We start from the raw sequence: 20,010 nt of genomic DNA, 5'->3' as shown, positions 1-20,010 counted from the left end.
ATTATCTTCCATGGCTGCTGAGAACATTTAGTTTTAACTACTTTGGAAAAACATTTGGTTAACATCTTCCTATACTATGAGCTTATTCCTAAGTGTCATGTCACTCATGAGTTCATTTCTTTCTTTGTTTTTCTTTCTTTTTTGAGACAAAGTTTCTCTGTGTAGCCCTGGCTATCCTAGAACCCACTCTGTAGACCAGGCTGGCCTTGAACTCAGCGATCTGCCTGCCTCTGTCTCCCTGAGTGCTGGGATTAAAGGCTTGTGTCACCACTGCCCAGTATGAGTTCATTTCTTAATAGAAGTACATGTTCACTCAGTTAGTGAATGTGCAATCGTGTTCAACATACTGGTGACAGTTTGCAAATTCCATAGTTCATCAGGATGGGACACTCTGCTGTGAAAGGAGGTATTCAGAATCCTGCATATGTTATACTTGTTACACTGTTAAAGATTTATTTTGGGTTTTAATTATGTATATCTGTTTTGGGGTAGGTTATGAATGCATGAGTGTAGATGCCCATGAGAGAAACTCAGATGCCCTGGAGTTGGAGTTACAGTTGGAGTAATGAGTTGGTGTGGATGTTGGGCATCAATGATTCAAGGTCTTCTGTTAGGAGCTGTGTGTGCTCTTAACAACCCAGTTCTCTCTCCATTCCAGACTATGTTTCATGATCTGAATGGCCTATGCAAAAGGTAGGTTTAGTGTGAGTAAGTTATCAGCTTTTGTCTTGGACATTTATTTATACATGTGCTATTTTCAAATTCAAAGCTAAAAGTTCTGATTTTTGCCAGTAAGTCAAAAATTAAAGTGTCTGATTTTAATGCCTACATTTTAATTCTAACATATAATTTTAAAGTTTCTTATCTTTCCTGCATCTGATTTCGAATTTTATTTGTTTCCTGCGTTATCATCCTCATTACCCAGGATTTAAATCTATCTGGTGCTATCTCAGAAAAATGGGAATAGGGCTTCCTCAAGACCCAGCTATTCCACTCCTTGGAATATTCCCAGAAGATGCTCCAGCACACAGCAAGAACATTTGCTCAACCATGTTCATAGCAGCCTTATTCATAATAGCCAGAACATGGAAACAGCCTAAGTGTCCCTCAATAGAAGAATGGATAAAGAAACTGTGGTACATATACACTATGGAATACTATTCAGCTATTAAAAACAAGGAATTCCCGAAATTTGTGGATAAATGGATTGAGCTAGAAATGATCATAATGAGTGAGTTAACCCAGAAGCAGAAAGACTCAAATGGTATATACTCACTTATATCTGCATATTAGCTCAAGGGGCATGTCCCACGAAAGCCTTCACTTACCAGGAAACTGAGACAGAGAGGAGGACATTCTAGTGGGACTATAGATGAGAGAATCATGGGAGAATGGCAAAGTAGAAGGATCCAGAGGGTCCTAGAAGCCTACGAGTAGAACATTATGATAGGCAGATTTGGGCACAGGGGTTCCGCTCAAACTAAGGCACCAGCCAAGGACAATACAGGTGGTAAACCTTAAACCCCTACCCAGATCTAGACAATGGACAGAACACTCTCCACAGTAGAGTGGAGAGTGGGATATTACTTTCTCACATACTCTGGTGCCTCACCTTTGACCATGTCCCCTGGAGGGGGAGACCTGGTGGCACTCAGAGGAAGGACAGCAGGTTACCAAGAAGAGACTTGATACCCTATGAACATATACAGGGGGAGGTAATCCCCCTCAGGAACAGTCATAGGGGAGGGGAATAAGGGGAAAATGGGAGGGAGGGAAGAATGGGAGGATACAAGGGATGGGATAACCACTGAGATGTAACAAGAATAAATTAATAAAGGAGAAACAAAAAACAAAAAACAAAACAAAAAAAATAAAAATAAAGTTTCTTATCTTTTAACTAAAGCTAGGAAATCTATTTTAATGCAAAATATTAAAAATTACATGAAGACATACATTTAGCTTCAAGTAAAGGACAGTAAAGATCTTGATGGCATCTACTTTCCAATGAAGAAAGAACCCTGTGATATGGCATTTCACATATCAACATCAACAATATATTTAAGATGCTGATGAAAGCTAAAGCAAAATTGCTGTGTGCTGATTTTATGTTCTGAGTCTCACTGGTTCTTCATTTGGTCATCCTTTCCTCCTTTTGTATGCAGTAGACTGGGGTAGATGCCTGTTTCCCACAATATTTACTTTAACACCATTGTTCTCTCATTCAGATATGCTATTTTCCTCTTTAAAGTATGACAATAATTTTCCCTTAATTTTAAGTAGTGGAATTATTAAATTTGATGCCTTTGATATTGTCCTTGATATTTTGGCACTAGTATGATGAAATAACCATCTTGTGTTTCCTTGTGTATGTCCTAGAGTTGGTTCTTTTCTAGGGTTGTCATTCATCTTCCTAGTATTACACATTATGCTGCTTCCTCTCAGTTTTGATGTACTTTTCAGGAGCACAAAGGTCATCCAACCCTGGATATTTAACAAAGGCTGAGTTAAGGGGAGTCAGTTTGGAGGAATGCAGAAGTCCTCCGACTCCATGATATAGAAGACAGATAAGATGACCATGCAACCAAAGGCCCTATTTTAAGGAAGTATCCAGAGTGTTTCCCAGAATCACAGTGGATCATACTGTAGATGAAGCCACTTCAATGCAGATGATAGAATGACAATTCAGTGCAAGAGCCACCAACAATTTCACCAAGATCTATGACCCAGTTCTCACAAGGTAGTCTCATGACAAATCACACTGGACAGTGGCTATCAAGAGTCCTGGGTAACAATGTAAATATACAGAATTCATGTATTTTTTTTTTGGGCTGTCACAACAAAATGGTCACTCTGGTGACTTCATACATCAGAAATTTACTAGTAAGTTGAGTAGGTGCTGTCTATGGCATGGACTCTACTGCCTGCTTTTGATTACTTCCCCTTAAGGGAGCTGCCTTGCGTGGCCTCAGTGGATAAGGATGAGCTCAGTCCTGATATGACTTGATGTGTTGAGGTTGATTGGTATGGAGGGCCCCCTATTCTGAATAGAAGGCGATGGGGGAGGGGAAAGAGGGTAGGAGGGTAGAAGTAAGAGGAGGGAGGGGTCTGTGATTGGGATGTAAAGTAAATATATATAAATTAAAAACATCAAAAAACTTGTTTTGTTTCTTGCTCATATATCAATATGCTAGGCTTTATTATACATAGATGTTATTAAGTGATTCCAATATGAATATAATAACATGCCTTATCTGCAAAATCATTTTAAATGACTTTTTAATCCATATATAAAACTAATATTTAGTTTTTTCATTAATCACCATGTCATGGTAATCAAACAGGGAACAAAGAGAAAGAATAAATACAAATATGTAAGAGGCAGAAATAAAAGGAGGAGGAAAGTGGTAAGTTGGTAGAGAGGAATCAGCCAAGAATGGCTTTTAGGGCTGGCAAGATAGACCAGAGGGTAATAATGTTTGCTGTCAAAGCCTGATGACCCTGAAAGAGCCTTAGAACCCACAGAGTAGAAAGAACCAACTCCCAAAAGTTGTCCTCTTGACGTCCATGGCTCTCACACGTGCCCTGCACCCAACCTACCCCTGCTAACAAATTAAACATGCAGCAGAATTCCCAAAGAAGAGATTTTCAAGTTTTAAAACAAAGATAGCTTATTTACTTGAGGCTAACCAAGCAGTTTTCATCATGCACTGTTTGTTAGGAATTAAAGGAAGAACTCTTTAGGATAAGAGTATGAGAGCAGTAGTGCTATCTGTACATTTGGGGCTGAGAAGTTAAAAAAAAATACTTAAGTCAATTATAGTCACCAGTGTTAATGTGGAGAAGTCAATGTAAGGATAAACACACAAAAAGTGTAATTAGAAGAGTTAAGTATCTTGGCAGTAAAAACTTTAGAGATGTACAGCAGACTACAACAATAGCAGAAATTAATGAGAAAGGAAAGAAAAATGTAATAACTATTCTTTCAAAATTGGCTATGAACTGAGGAAAAATCTGAAAGAAGCCATAGAATGAATCCAAGCTGACTTCATTTATATTCTGAGAAGGCAGATATTGGGAGAATATATATGAATTGATGAAGCAAATATCCAGAGATATGAATGACGAAACCAGATTTCAGGAGAGACACATCTCTTTCATTTCCAGAAAAGGTTAAAATTAGAAAAGGGAGATGAATGTGTGAAAAGCTGAAATTTACAGCCATTTTTGGCTGAAGATTCATGGTTTTATGCATTAGTGTGTAATAGTATAAGAAAAGAGAAGAACAATCCTGAGGATAGTTATAAAGACTAACATAGTTGCCATTAAGAGTGCTGAACAACTAGGAAGGTGGCTCTATCAGTGAAGTATTTCTGGGGAAGCACAAAGACCTGAAGCCAATCCTCCAGCTACAGACACGGCAACTATTACCAAATAGCAGGTAGGCCAGAATCTTAAGTCAGAAATGTTCATTTCTGATTAAGATGTAATATTTTTTTTCCAGACAATATCCTGCTAGATCAGAAAAAAATTAAAATCCATACGTCTAAAAAGTATCAGAGCCCTGCATTCCCTAGAGACATCTTCCTATCTGATTGTAGCCTTAGGTAGAGAAACTGCTGGAGCAAATAAGACACCAAATATAAAGTTATCAGTAAGACTCAGAATTAGCAAATAGTGATTCTCCAACTGCCTAATTGACTTAAATATAAAATGCTTCCTAAAACAGACCAGCCTTAAAAACATGGTCAGTTCCCCACTTATAATATATGCTAGCTTGGACTGAATGGCTGGAAAGCTGGGTTAGAATTTTCCCTAAGAAGCACAACTGTAGAGTTAAATGGTATATACTCACTTATATCGAGACACTAGTCCAAGGGGTACATCCCATGAAAAACTTTACTTACCAGGAAAGTGGGTCAGAGGGGAGGACATCCTATTGAGACTTTAGGTGAGAGAAGCATGGGAGAATGAGGAAATAAAAGGATCCAGAGGGTCCTGGAAACCTACAAGAGGAACTTTATGACAGGCAGATCTGTGTCCTGGGGTCCTCCTCAAACTATGGCACCAGCCAAGGAACATATAGGCAATAAACTTCGAACCCCTACCCAGACTAGCCGATGGATAGGACATTCTCCACCGTTGAGTGGAGAAGGAGATCTGACTTTTACACAAACTCTGGTACCCCATCTCTGACCACGTCCCCTGGATTGGGAGGTCTGGTGGCACTAAGAGGAAGGATAGCAAGTTACCAAGAAGAGAGTCGATACCCTAAGAGCATATATAGGGGGAGGAGGTCCCCCTCAGTCACAGACATAGGGGAGGCGAGTAGGGGGGAAGCAAGAGGGAGGGAAGAATAGGAGGATACAAGGGATGGGCTAACAATTGAGATGAAATATTAATAAATTAATAATAATAAAAAAGAAAAATATTCTGGCTTAGGGAGGAACGGGGAGGATACAAGGGATGGAATAACAATTGAGATGTAATCTGAATAAATAAATTAAAAAAAAAAAGAAGCACAACTGTAGATACCATAGTCTCTAAGGTTAAGACAGAAATCCAAATAAAACTACAGAGATTAAAAGGCAACATGGGCCATCCATGCACAGAGTCCTGAGTTCCTTGCCCTTTTTGCATAAAAGGCGTCTTTTTTTTTTTTGGTGGAGAATTATTCAGAACTTCTATAGCCCTAAAATACAAATGTCAATAATAAAATGACTTGACAGAATAAGTGCCACTATATCAGTAGTACTAAAGAAACAATTGGCTTTAGAAAAAGGCCAAAGGCAATTCAGATATGGTAGCTAATAGATAGGTCCAATTTCAAGAGGTAATTCTGTGAAACGTATTAAATGAAAAACTGCCAAAATGTTTTAAGATATGATTATGGTTCACTGTCAGTAAAACTAATGTTGAAAATTCCTTATTCTGGCAATGCTAAATGGTGACACCCAGTGGCAGATGTCCATCTCAAGAGCACATTAGTGTTTTCTCAACTTTTATGGAGCTGCTAGAGAAGATTATTATAAAGGTGATCTCAGGTTCCTCAAATTACTTGATCCCTTCTGCTCACCCCATAAGACCCTTTGCCAAGGAATAAAAAGGCACAACAGTAACTTGATCATAAGACTCCCAGGCTCCACTACTAGAAGCCAAAAAAAATCAACTTTTTCTTATGTTATTTATTACAGTCAGTCACAGATACTGTTATAGCAACAGGAAACAGACCAAGACAGTGTAAAATACTTAACGGTGAGAAGATGAATTCTTTGCTACTTTCCTGACATCAGAAACAATGTTTATTCTTATAATTTCTCTTAGCAATGCAATGATAGCACTTATTGCCAGAACAGTAAGGCAAGAGAAGTTAGGACTCAACAAAATTGAAATAATTTTCTTACAAAACTTATTTTAGTCTCTCTGTGTGCGACAGTGAATCCATGTGTAGGCATGTACACACAAATGTACAACATGTATGCTGTAGAGGTCAGAGACAATTCCCAGGAGTGGGTTTTTTCTTTTCATCAAACTTGCTTGGGAGCAACTGTCTTAAGCCAGTGAACCACCTTGCTGGCCCAGAAACTGAATCTCTTATACACCGAGGTTAAAAATCTAAAGTGGTGAGACTACTTTAGCCAGTTTCTAAGCTTGAATAGATAAGCATATGACCCTGGTATGACACAAGCACCACACTCCTTAGTAATTGGCCCAACAGAAGTAAAGCATAGATAGACAGACTATACATTAACATTTACAGCAGCATTTCATAGGAGCTAAAAATTGAAACGTTCCAAATACCCAAAAGTTCAGTGGGCATGGATTAATGAATTAAGGTATAGCCATTCAATGGAATACTACCCAGTCAAAACAAACAAACAACAACAACAACAAAAAACTATTGATGCATGCTACATCAAGTAGTTTAAAAAGGTTTAAATAACAAAACCAGAAAATTTTTACATAACATGACTGCATTTTATGGAGCACAGGAAAACATACATTTATCTGTTTTAAAGAAAGCAGCAGTAACTGTCTGGCAGAGAAGAAATGATTTTAAACGAACAAAGAGAAAGATGATTTGAGGGATGGATGCTTTCTATCTTGAATTATTCATGATGGTTTCATATACAAAGGCACATGAATTATCATTAGCCTGATCAGCCTAATGCAGGGTGTCCACCAGGGCATTCAGCAAACACAGCTCTTTTAAGTCATGTATCACCTTTCTCTAAGCCACATTAAGACATTTGCAAGATATCTACTCTTTACCACTTCAACTCAAAATTGTACTTGAAGCTTACTCCACTTCCATAAAGAATAAAAAGGGCAGGATAAGGAGATGGAAAGGGAATGATGGAATGATAAAGCCATCATTACTTAAAAACAACACGACTCACTGACTGAACACCCTCAGGAATCTACACAATGATCAGAATTAAATAAACAATTACTTGGCGAGGTTATAGGATACAAAAAAAAAGTATCTTAAAACTATTTTAATACACCAGTAGAAAATATCTGAAAATGAAGTTAAATATTATGTTTATCAACATAAAAGGAAAAGTGAATATATAGAAATAAATTCATCAAAACATTTATAAGACATACTGAAAAATACAAAATGTTGTTTAGAGAAGTCAAGGACCCAAATATAAAGAAAAACTATATCTCTATGAACTAAAATTCTATTTCAAGTATCCCCATACTGATGTACAGTTGTAGTTTCACGAAGTTTTCTGGAATGATTGATAAAACCTTTAAAACCTTATATGGATATTCCAAAGGTTGTCTTTCTGAAAACTCCAAAATGTCAGGAAATAAATTAGCTGTGTTGCGCATGAGCATACAATGCTGAGAACACTGTGGTACTGGCACACAACATGTATATAGATAAAAAGAAAATGTCTAACAGCAGCAGGACACACGACCACTCTTATACAGCCAGGTGACTCTTAACAGAGGAACCACAGAGGAGCAATACTCAATGGTCAGCATATGACTGTGGAAACAAAGAAACCCAGGAAATAAGGCCACTTCCGCAAACAATCTTAAAATACCTATAAATCAACACAAATCACCATCACCTACAATTTCTGCCAACACCCTAAAATTAATTTTATTTTGTTCACCATATTAACACACAAAAGCTAAAGCCAAAACAGAAAAGCTCTATGGCAAGGACAGACCAAGATTTCTTAGGTCATACAAAGGGATAACCATACAGGGAAAAACCAAAACCAAACCAAACCATGTAATCAACTAGACTTCAAATTTAATAGCTTTTCTTTGTCCCCATCCAAAATAATTATAAACAAGATACAGACTAAAAATATATTCACAAGGGCTGCAGAGATGGCTCAGAGGTTAAGGGCAATGTCTGTTCTTCCAAGGGTCATTTGTTCAATTTCCAGCAACCACATGATGGCTCACAACCATCTAGAATAATGAGATCTGGTGCCTTCTTCTGGCATGCAGGCACAAAGGTGGGCAGAATACTGTATAAATAACAAATAAATATTTTAAAAATATTCACCAAAATGTATCTATCAAAGGACTGGTGTTGTAGGATACATGACAACTTCAAAATTGAAAAGTCAAGTCAGGAAAGTATTTACCCAGACTGTGTAAATAGTCTGTGCTCTACAGAGAACACATGAACAGCCAGAGTACTTACTACCACTCCTATTTAAAAATGCAAATTAAAACCATGGTATGACATGATATGACTAAAATAGACCTTAACTTATATGGCCTTTTACCGCTCTGCTAGATTTTTGTAATTTTGTCCAGCAGTGTTATATAACTCCTCTCACAGGAATGGAAAAATGAGGTGTCTGAATTTAGTAAAACAAATGAGATAGAAATGCAAGAACCTTGAAAGCACAGGTGTGAGACTGGTCAGACTAAATGTGTGGCTTTTAGATGAAGAAAACTGGGGTAGGGTGGGGAATGTGATGAACTGACGGCTGTGAGTATCTACAGGTGTTTTGTTTTCAGCAGTCGGTCTTATCTCAGAGGCTACAGTTGCTATTCTTCATAGCAGAAACCAAAAGCAGAATTACAGAAAATGAGTTTCAAGTTTATTACCTTCAATGTTGTACATCTGAACTTTTTCTTCAGGCACAGTGACTGCTTCCCATTGATGATCCTTAAATTTAGGGAAAAATACCTTAAGCATAAGTTTACTCCTGACTTAATACTTCTTTCAATATCAATTTAAGTTACAACTATAAGTGGCTTTCCAGTGGCTTATCTTTCTCCTATCTCCTGTGTCTTCTATCACTAAACATGAAACTTTCTGTTTCTTTAATATTCCATTTATTCATTCTAAAAACAGCAAACCCTAATACCAGGTATAAACAACAACAACAAAAAGCACATCCATGATCTTTCATAAGACAGGAAAACAGAATTATTTGCAGTAACTACTATAAGGAAAAGCATTGGACAATGTAATATATAAGTTGGTGGCAAGACTGCCTTACAGTTAATGACCAGAGAACCATTTATAAGCAGATAGCATTTTATCAAAACTTAAATTGGAAGAAGCTATGCCAGTTGCATTTCTGTTGCTCTGATAAAATATCCTGACAAAAAACAACTTAGGGGAGGAAGGGTTTATTTGATTTGCAGGTTACAGTTCATAACTGGGGAAGTCAAGGTAAGAACTTGAAGCATCACATCCATGGGCAAGATTAGACAGAGAATCAACACACTGATCCTTGTTTGCTCTGTACTCAGATTTCTGTACCCCTGCACCCCTCACCAATGGAATGGTGCCAAATGGGTAGGTCTTCATACATCAACTAACAAGCCAATCTCCCACCTCCCTAGACAGGTCTACAGGCCATATCTAGACAAGTCCTCAGTAAATCTCTTTCCAGGTAATTCTAGGCTGTGTTCATTTTCCAGTTAAACGATCACAGAAAGTAGGTTGCAAAGATCTGCAAGAGGTGTTCCTATGGCCAAAATCCCTATAAGATTTGAAATGTGGTGACTCGAACATGGAGAATGCTGTGACATCTCAAAAGGATATCCGGGTGCCGAGGCTATAAAAAAAATCTTATTTGCCTCATTAAAGAGACAAAGAAGGAGTTAAGTTGCCACTATGTGGAGAATGGTTTCTAGAGAGAACACAGAAAATAGAAGAACATATTCCTATAAAGACTGAGGATAGAGAATTCAAAATATAATTCTGGGGAGAATCTCTGAGCATCTTGATCAGTATTTAGAACATACTTTATATATGGATTTATACATTGCCTATTTGGTATACTATAGTATGATTGCCTTTTTTTCTGGTTTAGATCTAGTATACCAAATTGATCCAAGAATGAGACTGCATCAATAACAACACTCTAAATATCTGAAAATAAGCACTCTATGAAGGTGCTCTAAAATAAAAAGGATGTGAAAACTCTAGAAAGTATTGGCTAACATTCACTTCTAAAATTTTTAGGTGGGAGCCGGACATAGTGGCACATGCCTGTAATCCCAGCACTCAGAGAAGCAGAGGTAGGGGGATCTCTGTGAGTCCCAGGCCAGCTTGGTCTACAAAGTTAGTCCAGGAGAGCCAAGGCTACACAGAGAAAAATGTCAGAAAGAAGAAACAGGATTCTAAAAAAACTAGATTAAAAAGATTAAGAGTCTCCTTAGAAAATTAGGAGCCACGCCCAGATTAGTTAAGTACAGATCAATTCTGTCAGAATTTGGTAGTGTCTACACAATTTGAGTCAGATGTATGCCACTATAACCAAATATGAACTGATAGCTGGGGAACAGTGACTTCAGTATCTTTCCTCAGGTAACAAACAGGACAAGAAGTAGTCCCTCTCGGAAGGTGTACAGATGGCTATGATACAATACTGAACTAAAATGTCCTTCCACACGCCATTGTAAATAGCAATTCCTTTAATTCTTCCCAGATTATTTCAAGCCAAAAGTGAGATTATTTGGTGTCACCTGCCCATGGTAGTTCTTATGGAGTACCTGAGTGGCTATGGGCCTTGTGCCTGCTAAGCACTGTACCACTGAGCAGCCTCCACACTGTCTTTTTTTAATGTTGATTCATTTTGTTCATTTGACCAAAAATTAAATTTGTTAATATTTATTTCTAAAAGGTTTATGTAAAAATTAGTATTAAAATTTAGCACTCATTTTGTTATAATAAAAATCAAATAAGTTTCATTTTAATTATCTTTATTGCTTATACAACCTTATAATAAAAAGATAATGTTGAAATTGATCAAAAGATTGTCTAACAATGTGTACAAACATATATCCTGAAAATACATTAAAGAATGTTCTTCACATGTGCCTACAGAGTAACAAAGGGGTAAGAACTTACGTCATCATCTCCGGCAATGTAGAATGACAGAGTCTGGCTCCCAACATTGAAATCAACCCAGAATTCCTCAAGTTTTTCATCTGATGGTATCTGCAGCTAACATAATCAATATATAAAACTAGTATGTAACATGCTTATAAAACATGAACAATTATCATCAGATTATAGTCATGACTGAACTATTACTTGAGGGTTTTTCATTCTAGAAGTCAGCAACATTTTTATAAAGCAGAACATTCCCCTGAATACTTTCAAGTGTAAGCAGATAAAGACAGCAGAAATGTGTTAACATTTAGATAACTTAGAAGAAGAAAATGATACTTAAGTGCTTCACACAGAAATTAGATCCAGAAATCAAAAACCATTTTAAGTCTTAATAGAGACTGAGAACAATTTGAATATACTTATGAATGATAATCACTAGTGCCTTTAAGGGGAGAAGAAAATGCAAAGAACTACGGCCTTGTGGTTTTCCATCTTTGCTAAGATGAGCTGGTTTATATTTTTCCTGGTGTCACTGTAATGTATAAGACTACTTAGTTGTACCATCATCTAAGTCTAAATTTTAAATCATTTTGTATTCCATAACCCATTTAATTTTTATATAAAGATCATATAATAACTCATTTGTATAAATTCAAAACTTACCTCATATTTATCAAGAAATGCTGATAAGCAAGGAAATGTAAAGACCCTGAAACATAAAACAGTTTAGGAAAAAATATATTAGCCTTCCTGGAATTAACTTGTTCAGTCATAAAATCAATGTCTAAAATTGAGGGGAAATTTGGTATAATATTTTTTAAAATAAAATAATTTTTTAATTCCATTTTTGAGATGGAGTCTCTCACTGTTGTCCAGGTTGGCCTCAAATATGATACTCCTGCTGCAACCTTGCAAGTAGCTGAGGTAATAGGAGAAAGCCAGAAAATTTAAGTAGAGAAAAGTAGAGAACTTTAAGGATACTATTTACTTACCACTTTGACTAAGGGGATTATACCAATAAAAATATCCTTTCAAATATGAACAAGTGTTCCTAAATACACTTACATATTAATACAGTGGAAGTTCCCACATGACTTGGGTATGTACAAAGTAGATAGGAGACATTTTTTACAGTAAAACTGGCTAGTTAGAACATTTGCATGGCAAGATACTATTTTAAGTACTTTAGTATGTTCTGTTCTTCTCTATAACAAACTTAAGTAATAAATATTATTAGCATTCCTATCATGCAGCTAAGGAAACAGAAGGAAGTAAGGTTAAATAGTTTACAGAATAGAACAGATGGGAGCTTATGATGCAAATGAAGGCAATATGACTCGCTGCACTTAGCCCTAGCCCGATCTTTTACTTAGTAAATAAAGGAAGCATGATTAATTCAGAACACTTGCAGGGGCCAGGTATTAGAATACTCTGTTGCTCTGGGCTGGAGAGATGGCTCAGCAGTTAAGAGAACTTGCTGTTCCTTTCAGGGCACCTGAGTTCTATTCCTAGCACTCATATGTCTTCTCATAACCTGTTAACTCCAGTTCTGGGTTATCCGACATCTTTTCTGTCTGTTTCAGCACTGCATGTACACAAAGCACAGACATACATACAGGCAAAAGCACCCTCAACATAAATTTTAATGGTAAAATTTATATTTTCTATCATTTCATGCTTGTTACTGATGTTAAAATATAAAAATTCAACTTAAGATTATTATATAGTAGGAGGAATTATTTACTATGCATTTTCACTCCAGTGTGTATGTATGGCCAAAATATTTTTTATTATTCCTTAAACACCAAATAATACATGCAATTCTGAAACAGAGTAAACCAAGTTAGGACACTCAATTATTAGTTATGAGCTGAATAAGGTACATTTTTCCTTTTAAGCACAAAGCCAAACAAAGTCAGATTAACAGTGTACAAGGTTACTGTATGTTACATAAATACTATCTTGAACATATCTACGTATTTCACAGTACAATAAAAATTACATTTATGAACACTCATCATTGGGCTCACCTGTATTCCCTATCACAAATGGCTACACGCTGTGTCATGCTTACCTTCGCTTATCACCAAGCATGCCATTTACCAAGTTGAGAAATGTCCTGCAGTCCTAATTTCAAAAATGAAAAAGCTTTAAAATCAAAATTATACAATAACCTTTACTAATCTTGCTATATTTTTTAAACTTACCGTTTCAAATTCACAGTCTTTAACTTCTTTAAATGCATTAGCAATGAAATCCATTGAAAACCACTGAAATGCAAGTTCTTGTCTCCGTTTTTCTGTGGTCATTCTACACAAAGCTTCCACAATGCCTACCTGTAATTCATAATCTTAAAAAAATTATTAGTCAGTGTAGAGGTCAAAAATCTAAAAAATTAAGCTTATAAAACCCCATTTGGTAAGGCACAAGAATAAGAGAAATAAGAAAATGCTTATTATTTAATATTCAATTATTCATTTTCTTAAAAATCAAAGAACCCACAAATCAAGACTACCACTTCATTAAAGCTGAAAATTGAAAACAATTAATATATAAAATTTTGTTATGATATTTACTATTATCCCAGAGTATATATTAAAGCCATACTTTGTTCTATATATGTAAGTAACTAAGTCGAAATTTACTCATAGGAAGCTAAAGAAAAATTAAGTTCTTTGTAATAAATATATTGTTTAAAAATCGTATCAACTGCCAAAATATTAGCCACTATAATTTAAATAAGCAACATTTTTTCTTTTTTTATTTAATTAATTTATTCAGATTATAACTCAATTGTTATCCCATCACTTGTATTCTCCCATTCCTCCCCTCCCTCCCACTTTTACCGTATTCCCCCTCCCCTAGGTCTAAGGCCAAGGGGGACCTCCTCTCCACTATGTGGTCATAGGCTATCAAGTCTCATCTTGGTAGCCTGAATAAGCCATATTTAAGAAAAGGTTTAGCACAAGTATTCCAAATGTATTGGAACATTAAGTTATTATTCATGGCTATCACAAGGTACACTTACATTTATCTAATTTTTGTTTTCATGACAAATTATTAATTCCAATATATGTCTTTATTAATTTAAAATTCTTAGTTTACATAAACAGATGATAATTCTTTTGGTGTACTCTAGTAACAAATGAAGGGTAATGACATTGTCAAAGGTATATAACATTCATAAATTTGAAGTGATTTCAAATCTTGGAAAGATATACTTACCTCCTACATCTAAAATCCTTTCTCCCATATTCTGCCTGTGAATTAAAATAAGAAATTTTATACTAAACTAATATCAATTAGGTAGAAATCTCATTATGTTTTGAGAAAAATACAATTGGGTAGTAGAACTGACATTTGGAGAAAATACAAACACTAAACTATATCAAAACTTAGAAGCTTGTCAGACTCCATTATTTAATTTTAATTTGTGGTTGTCATGTTTTTTACAATTCTTAAACTGAACAACTGATCAGAACAAGTTATTAAAATTATTACATGAGAGTTAACATTTCTTGATTAGAAAGTATTCTGTTGACATCTTGAGGTATTCTGTCAAGCATCAAATTCAGTGTTTTTAAAGCCTGAAAGAGAAAAAAAAGTAACTTTGTTTTCCATGAAGCACTTAAAGAAATAGATATATGAACTTAAAAGCCTAGGTTTTCTTTTAATTATGCCTTCTAAGTAGGGAATGTAAGTCAGGTGAAGGAAAGGACATCTAGTCTGAGATGCAGTGTCAGGACAGGACGATTCCTTTACTGAAGCTTTCACACCTATTATGAACTAACACACAACTATTCTAAGACCTATGGGAGCAAGTAAAAGAGCACCTGTTTTTCATTCTTATAGTTCTGCACATGCATGTACAGATACAAAACTATACGCTATTTTGGCATTTACAGTAGGCATTATCAGTTCTCATGTTAGTGATTCTACATCTATTCAGGTATGGATTTTTAATGATTATTCAGGAAATAAATTGTTAGGCAATTAATTATTCAAACAACATAAATATACACCATGAAATTAATTTAAGAAACTTAGTTTAAGATAAGTTATTTCATTTTATCATTTACATTTTCATTTTTAGGTTTTAAAAGACAGTTACCTCCTGCTGAATGTAAATATTCACTCTTGAATCAATAACCAGGGCACAGATGAGAGGTATGAAACTTTCCAATACTTGTGTTTTACCTGAATAAAATGATAAAATTTTGACAGATGTTCATTTTTAATCAATTTAATAGTCACTCAATATCTGAAGTGTTTATGAAAACTGGCCTCGTAACTTTCAGTCATACTTCAAATGTTTGTTGTTTTTTTTTTTTTAAAGAAATCAACATATCTGACTCTCTAAGTGACTTGAGGGTTCTAATTTTTAGTTAAATCCTCATCTTTTAGTTATTTGCTGTTGATACTTGCCAGGAAACCAGTTTTTTCCAATGAAATGTTACTGGGTGTTATCAACCACACTCGAGAGTAGGCTGTAAGCCCAGGGGTAGGTGGCTAAAACAAAATGGACCCATATTCTGTTTTGTTTTGTTGGGGGACACTTTTTGTTTTATATTATTATTTTGATTTTTGTGTCTTCTTGAGGGAAGGAGGGAGGGAAAAAGGAAGGAAGAGAGAGGAGAGGAAGAGGGAGAGGTAGAGAGAGAGAAAAAAAGCATAAAGTTGAGTGGATGAGTTAGAACTGGGAGGAGGTGACGGAGGGGAAAACATGATCAAGATATAATGTATGAAAAATTTTAAAATAAAACTTTTGAAAACTGGTTATCAATAATAAATATACTCAGAGGAACTTGCTACTTGCCACTTTATAACAGATTGGAAAAGTTTTAGCAATGGCTTCAAATGCAAATTACAGATTTTCAAAGTGACCACACTCAATTAAAAAACTCAGGAGAAAAGCTATGATTTGCTTTACAGTAGGAGGGCTCAATTTCCAATGCTTGCACTCTTAGGGCTGTTCTTTCCTGAAATTTTAAGTTATGTTAATTTTAAAAACACAATCAATGAAGGGTAGCATTAACTATTATTTAAATCACTACTTTGTTTAACATATTTTGCCTTTGAAAACATAGCTATTTACTATGTGTGTAAGCAATTCACCAGACATCATGGGGATGTCTCCAGGGAGAAGAAATAAAGTAACCTGGACCTGGTCACTTAGCACAATATACTTGCTGTCTGTAATGAAAGGTGACAAGCTGTAACATGTTCTACATTCTTTTACCACTGAAAGTTCTGTTCCATTAGCTCTCAAAACTGACAAACTACAGCACACAATTCTAACCCTGCTTGTTTTGTAAGGCAGCAGCACGTGCTCTATAGACAACATCTGCATCTATGCCATTTACTGACATAGTACTAAAAGCAAGCTTCCTTCATTATACTCTTAATCTGTGAACTATGCACATTTTGGTCACAAATAGCACCTGAGAATCTTACTTGCCAACCATAGAGCAGACAAGTGACCCAGCACTGTCAAAATTTATCGTGTTTCATACTCAAAGCCAGACTAAAAATTATTCTCAACAAGAGCCGTTTTCAACCTTGTTACCAACTTTTTCTAGAGTTGAGGATGTTGGTTTGTGAATTAAGCTTCCAATTATAAAACAGAACAGTGCTTATGACTCCGTGCTGCAATGGAATTGTTTTTGTAAGTGCTGTGATTGAACAGCATCTGTTAACACTACGGTTAAGATCAGGTGGTGCCCCACCCTAAGTTATACATGTTGTACCACATGTCTAACCTGCCCTGAGAGACAAATTTACTAGCATGTGATTCCATTTTGAGGACAGGATGGCTCTACACCTAGTGGACACATAAAGACCACCATTTTTCCAGTGCCACACATAAAGTACAATCATAACTTATTTCCCAAAGCAGAAAAGGTGACACTCTGTAAATGTATCCAAGTAAATTGGGACTGTAGGAGTATGTGGGTTTATTCAAATAACGTCAGGAAAACCAGGCTTGAAAACTTAGAGGACACAGCCGACTGAAGGAAGGGTGAGACTCCTTTTCCTGGACTGAATGAAGAGGACACCTGACCTTCTCAGGGGAACACCTCCAACCACCTGTCGTCTAACCACCTGGTGTGTGTGTGTGTATGTGTCAACAGACTGACAAGGAACTCCTTCTTGACTGCCCCAGAAGCCTCATCTTGCCTCTGTCCCCACAGCTGACATGGCCTAATTAAACTGCCACCTGTCCATCCTCACCTTTATTCATCCATCTGGACCTGGGTATTGTCTCTCCCCCATCTCTATAAACCCCACCATACCTTGTTCCTGTAGCCTGAGATGGAAGCAAAATCCCAGCAGCCCTCTATCCTGAGCTCATGACCTCATTCCTACAGAGACTCTGCATCCCTGTCAGTCTCCAAGTCTTGACCTTCAGGACTTTCTGAAACTCTTTAAACTTTGCTGCATCCTCTATAACCATTTTCAGGTATTGTAACCTACACATATATAAACATACCTATGTGTGTGTGATAGGCACAATATTATCTCAGGGTTCAACTATTAGTAACAAAAATCAGAATAAAAGAGCCTGTATTTACCTTGGCCAGGGCTTTCAAGGAAAGCAGAATTATACGCAGATTGCTGCCAATGAGTCTACTATACCATGCTTTTATTATTCAACAAATTGTGACATTATAGGAAGACAAACATACAAGCTCACAACTTCTACACTGCTTTATACGTACTACCAAAAATTAAAACGAGAAGCAAATCTGTTGACATGAGGTTATATCCTGCTTTCTAAGTTACTCCACACTGTACAAAAACAGTGGTTTTTCAGGCTTGACTTTGCAAGTAGCTTTGATTCCATTTTGAGTGTACAGGATGATTGATTGCCATATCCACTGGAAATGGCGAGAGTCATGAAACCAGCACAGCTGCTTGACACAGTTCCAACAAAGCTGAGCAGATTGCTACTATCACTGTCCTTCTATCTCTGACTTTTGGGTTTTGGTCTCTGTGTGCTGCGTTATTGGTGACTTTCTGCATTATGACTCAATTTGTCTTTTCCTCAGAAAAATTATGTCTGAGTCTTTTTAGGAAAATCCTAAAATTAACTTTATCTGGCACTATTTGGAAATCTTCCTTATGCCCTGAAGATCATTAAGCACAGATAAGCACATAGCTAGATGAGGCCATTACCCTTGAGCTAACTCAAACAGCATAAATGGCACAGGGGAAACAGACAATTGGCAAACCCTGACTGGCCAAAGAAAAGAATAGATTACAGATTCAAGGTCTCTTTTTATTATAGTCTTAGAACACTCTGAAAATGTAGTGTAAAGATAGGCGGTTGTACAGGCAATAAAACTCAGTAAATAAAATAAGTTGACTAAAATAAACTTTTTCTACTTTATATCATAGATGAAACATATAGTAAAAGGAGTTAGGCATTAGTATTTGCTATTCATAAAAGACAGGTTCACATATTTTCTTTTTGTCTGGAGTGTTTTAAAACAGCAAACACTGCCAGCCTTAAACCAGGCTGAGAGGACACAGCAGACTGAAGGAAGGGTGTGTTTGCTTTGGGGAGACATTCTTTAGATTCTTTAAATTGGAGTTATAGGGCTGATAATAAAAACATTTTTTATTCTGTTGGTATTTTCTAGTTTTAGTCAAACTTATAACTCTGGAGATGCAATGAAAAATCAAATATATAGTCTGTATCACTTGGATAATCATTAATCTGTCTTTGTTCTGTGAAACTTGTACAAGCAAGCACCTTGTTAGTAAGTCAGAAGTGGCCTGATTGCTACACAGCCAGAGCTGCTAAATCCCACTGATTATAGCCTGACTCACTCCCTGCCCTAGCTGACTCCTTATCTCCCCTGCGGCTCTCTTCTCAGCAAAGACCTTCTGAGTCTCCAGTGCTGGGGAAGGACCCCAGCACATGAACAGCACCATCTATTCAGCACCACAATCTAAAGTGTAGACCTATAAAGGACTTATTCCCAGGAATTCTAAAGGGGCTAACTCTCCTTTTTTTCCAAGATGAATCAACATTGTATAGCCACATGGCTGTATTTAAATCCTATCACAGACAGCAAGTCCAGGAAAATCAGCCGGCCAGACCAAGGGAAGAGAATAAAACCACCTCTCCCGCTCTCCTGGCCTCCATAAAGTGGAGAAACTTAGCTCTGCTGTAGCAATGGCCCCACAGCTGAACAGGCATCGGATGCCTGGTGCACGGGTCAAATTCCAGCAGGCAGACAACTCTCAGCATCCCACTGCTGGGGTGGCCTGACAGCTGTCTGCCAATACACTTGTTTATCTAATCTGCACTTAAGTGCCCCTGCCTCTCCTCTGAGCCCTGCTCTGGTCTTGTCTCTGCTCTCAATCCTGACTCTCCCATGGCTAGATCTTTAAGACAGCAGTCTTTCCTAGTGGTAGTTTGGGTTCTCTTGCCAACACAGACCCTATTACATTTCTATTAGACTAGTTCTAAAACCTCTTGACTTCTGCTGTATTCACTCTTCAAAAACACATATGCACAGATAAATATATATTTATTGTGTTTTACGTGATATGAGGTAGCCTCAAGAGGATCAGGAATTCAAGGCCTTTCAGCTACATAATAAGGAGTGACCTGGGCTATGTGAGATCTTGACTCACAGAGGAAAAGAAAGAACAAAACAGATCTCCAT

At 36.6% G+C, this 20,010-nt stretch overlaps 1 protein-coding gene across 5 annotated transcripts in view; it reads right to left on the bottom strand.

The window, feature by feature from the left end:
• The window catches only part of SYCP2 (synaptonemal complex protein 2), a 66,339-nt gene that overhangs the window by 39,009 nt on the left and 7,320 nt on the right, over positions 1 to 20,010 (bottom strand). For all 5 annotated transcript variants that reach the window (XM_084776979.1, XM_084776980.1, XM_084776982.1 and 2 more), the window contains exons 7-14: positions 15,444 to 15,529; positions 14,834 to 14,919; positions 14,558 to 14,592; positions 13,540 to 13,682; positions 13,407 to 13,459; positions 11,996 to 12,041; positions 11,348 to 11,443; positions 9,088 to 9,148 (exon numbers count right to left, since the gene is read on the bottom strand). In XM_084776979.1, the coding sequence (XP_084633105.1) occupies positions 9,088 to 9,148; positions 11,348 to 11,443; positions 11,996 to 12,041; positions 13,407 to 13,459; positions 13,540 to 13,682; positions 14,558 to 14,592; positions 14,834 to 14,919; positions 15,444 to 15,529 (606 nt within the window). The remainder of the gene's footprint in view (positions 1 to 9,087; positions 9,149 to 11,347; positions 11,444 to 11,995; positions 12,042 to 13,406; positions 13,460 to 13,539; positions 13,683 to 14,557; positions 14,593 to 14,833; positions 14,920 to 15,443; positions 15,530 to 20,010) is intronic.

This window comes from Acomys minous (genome assembly GCF_964271855.1).
Source record: "Acomys minous genome assembly, chromosome: 3".
Classification (NCBI taxonomy): domain Eukaryota; kingdom Metazoa; phylum Chordata; class Mammalia; order Rodentia; family Muridae; genus Acomys; species Acomys minous.
Note: the sequence above shows the minus strand (reverse complement) of the source record. Positions and strands in the feature narration are given on the sequence as shown.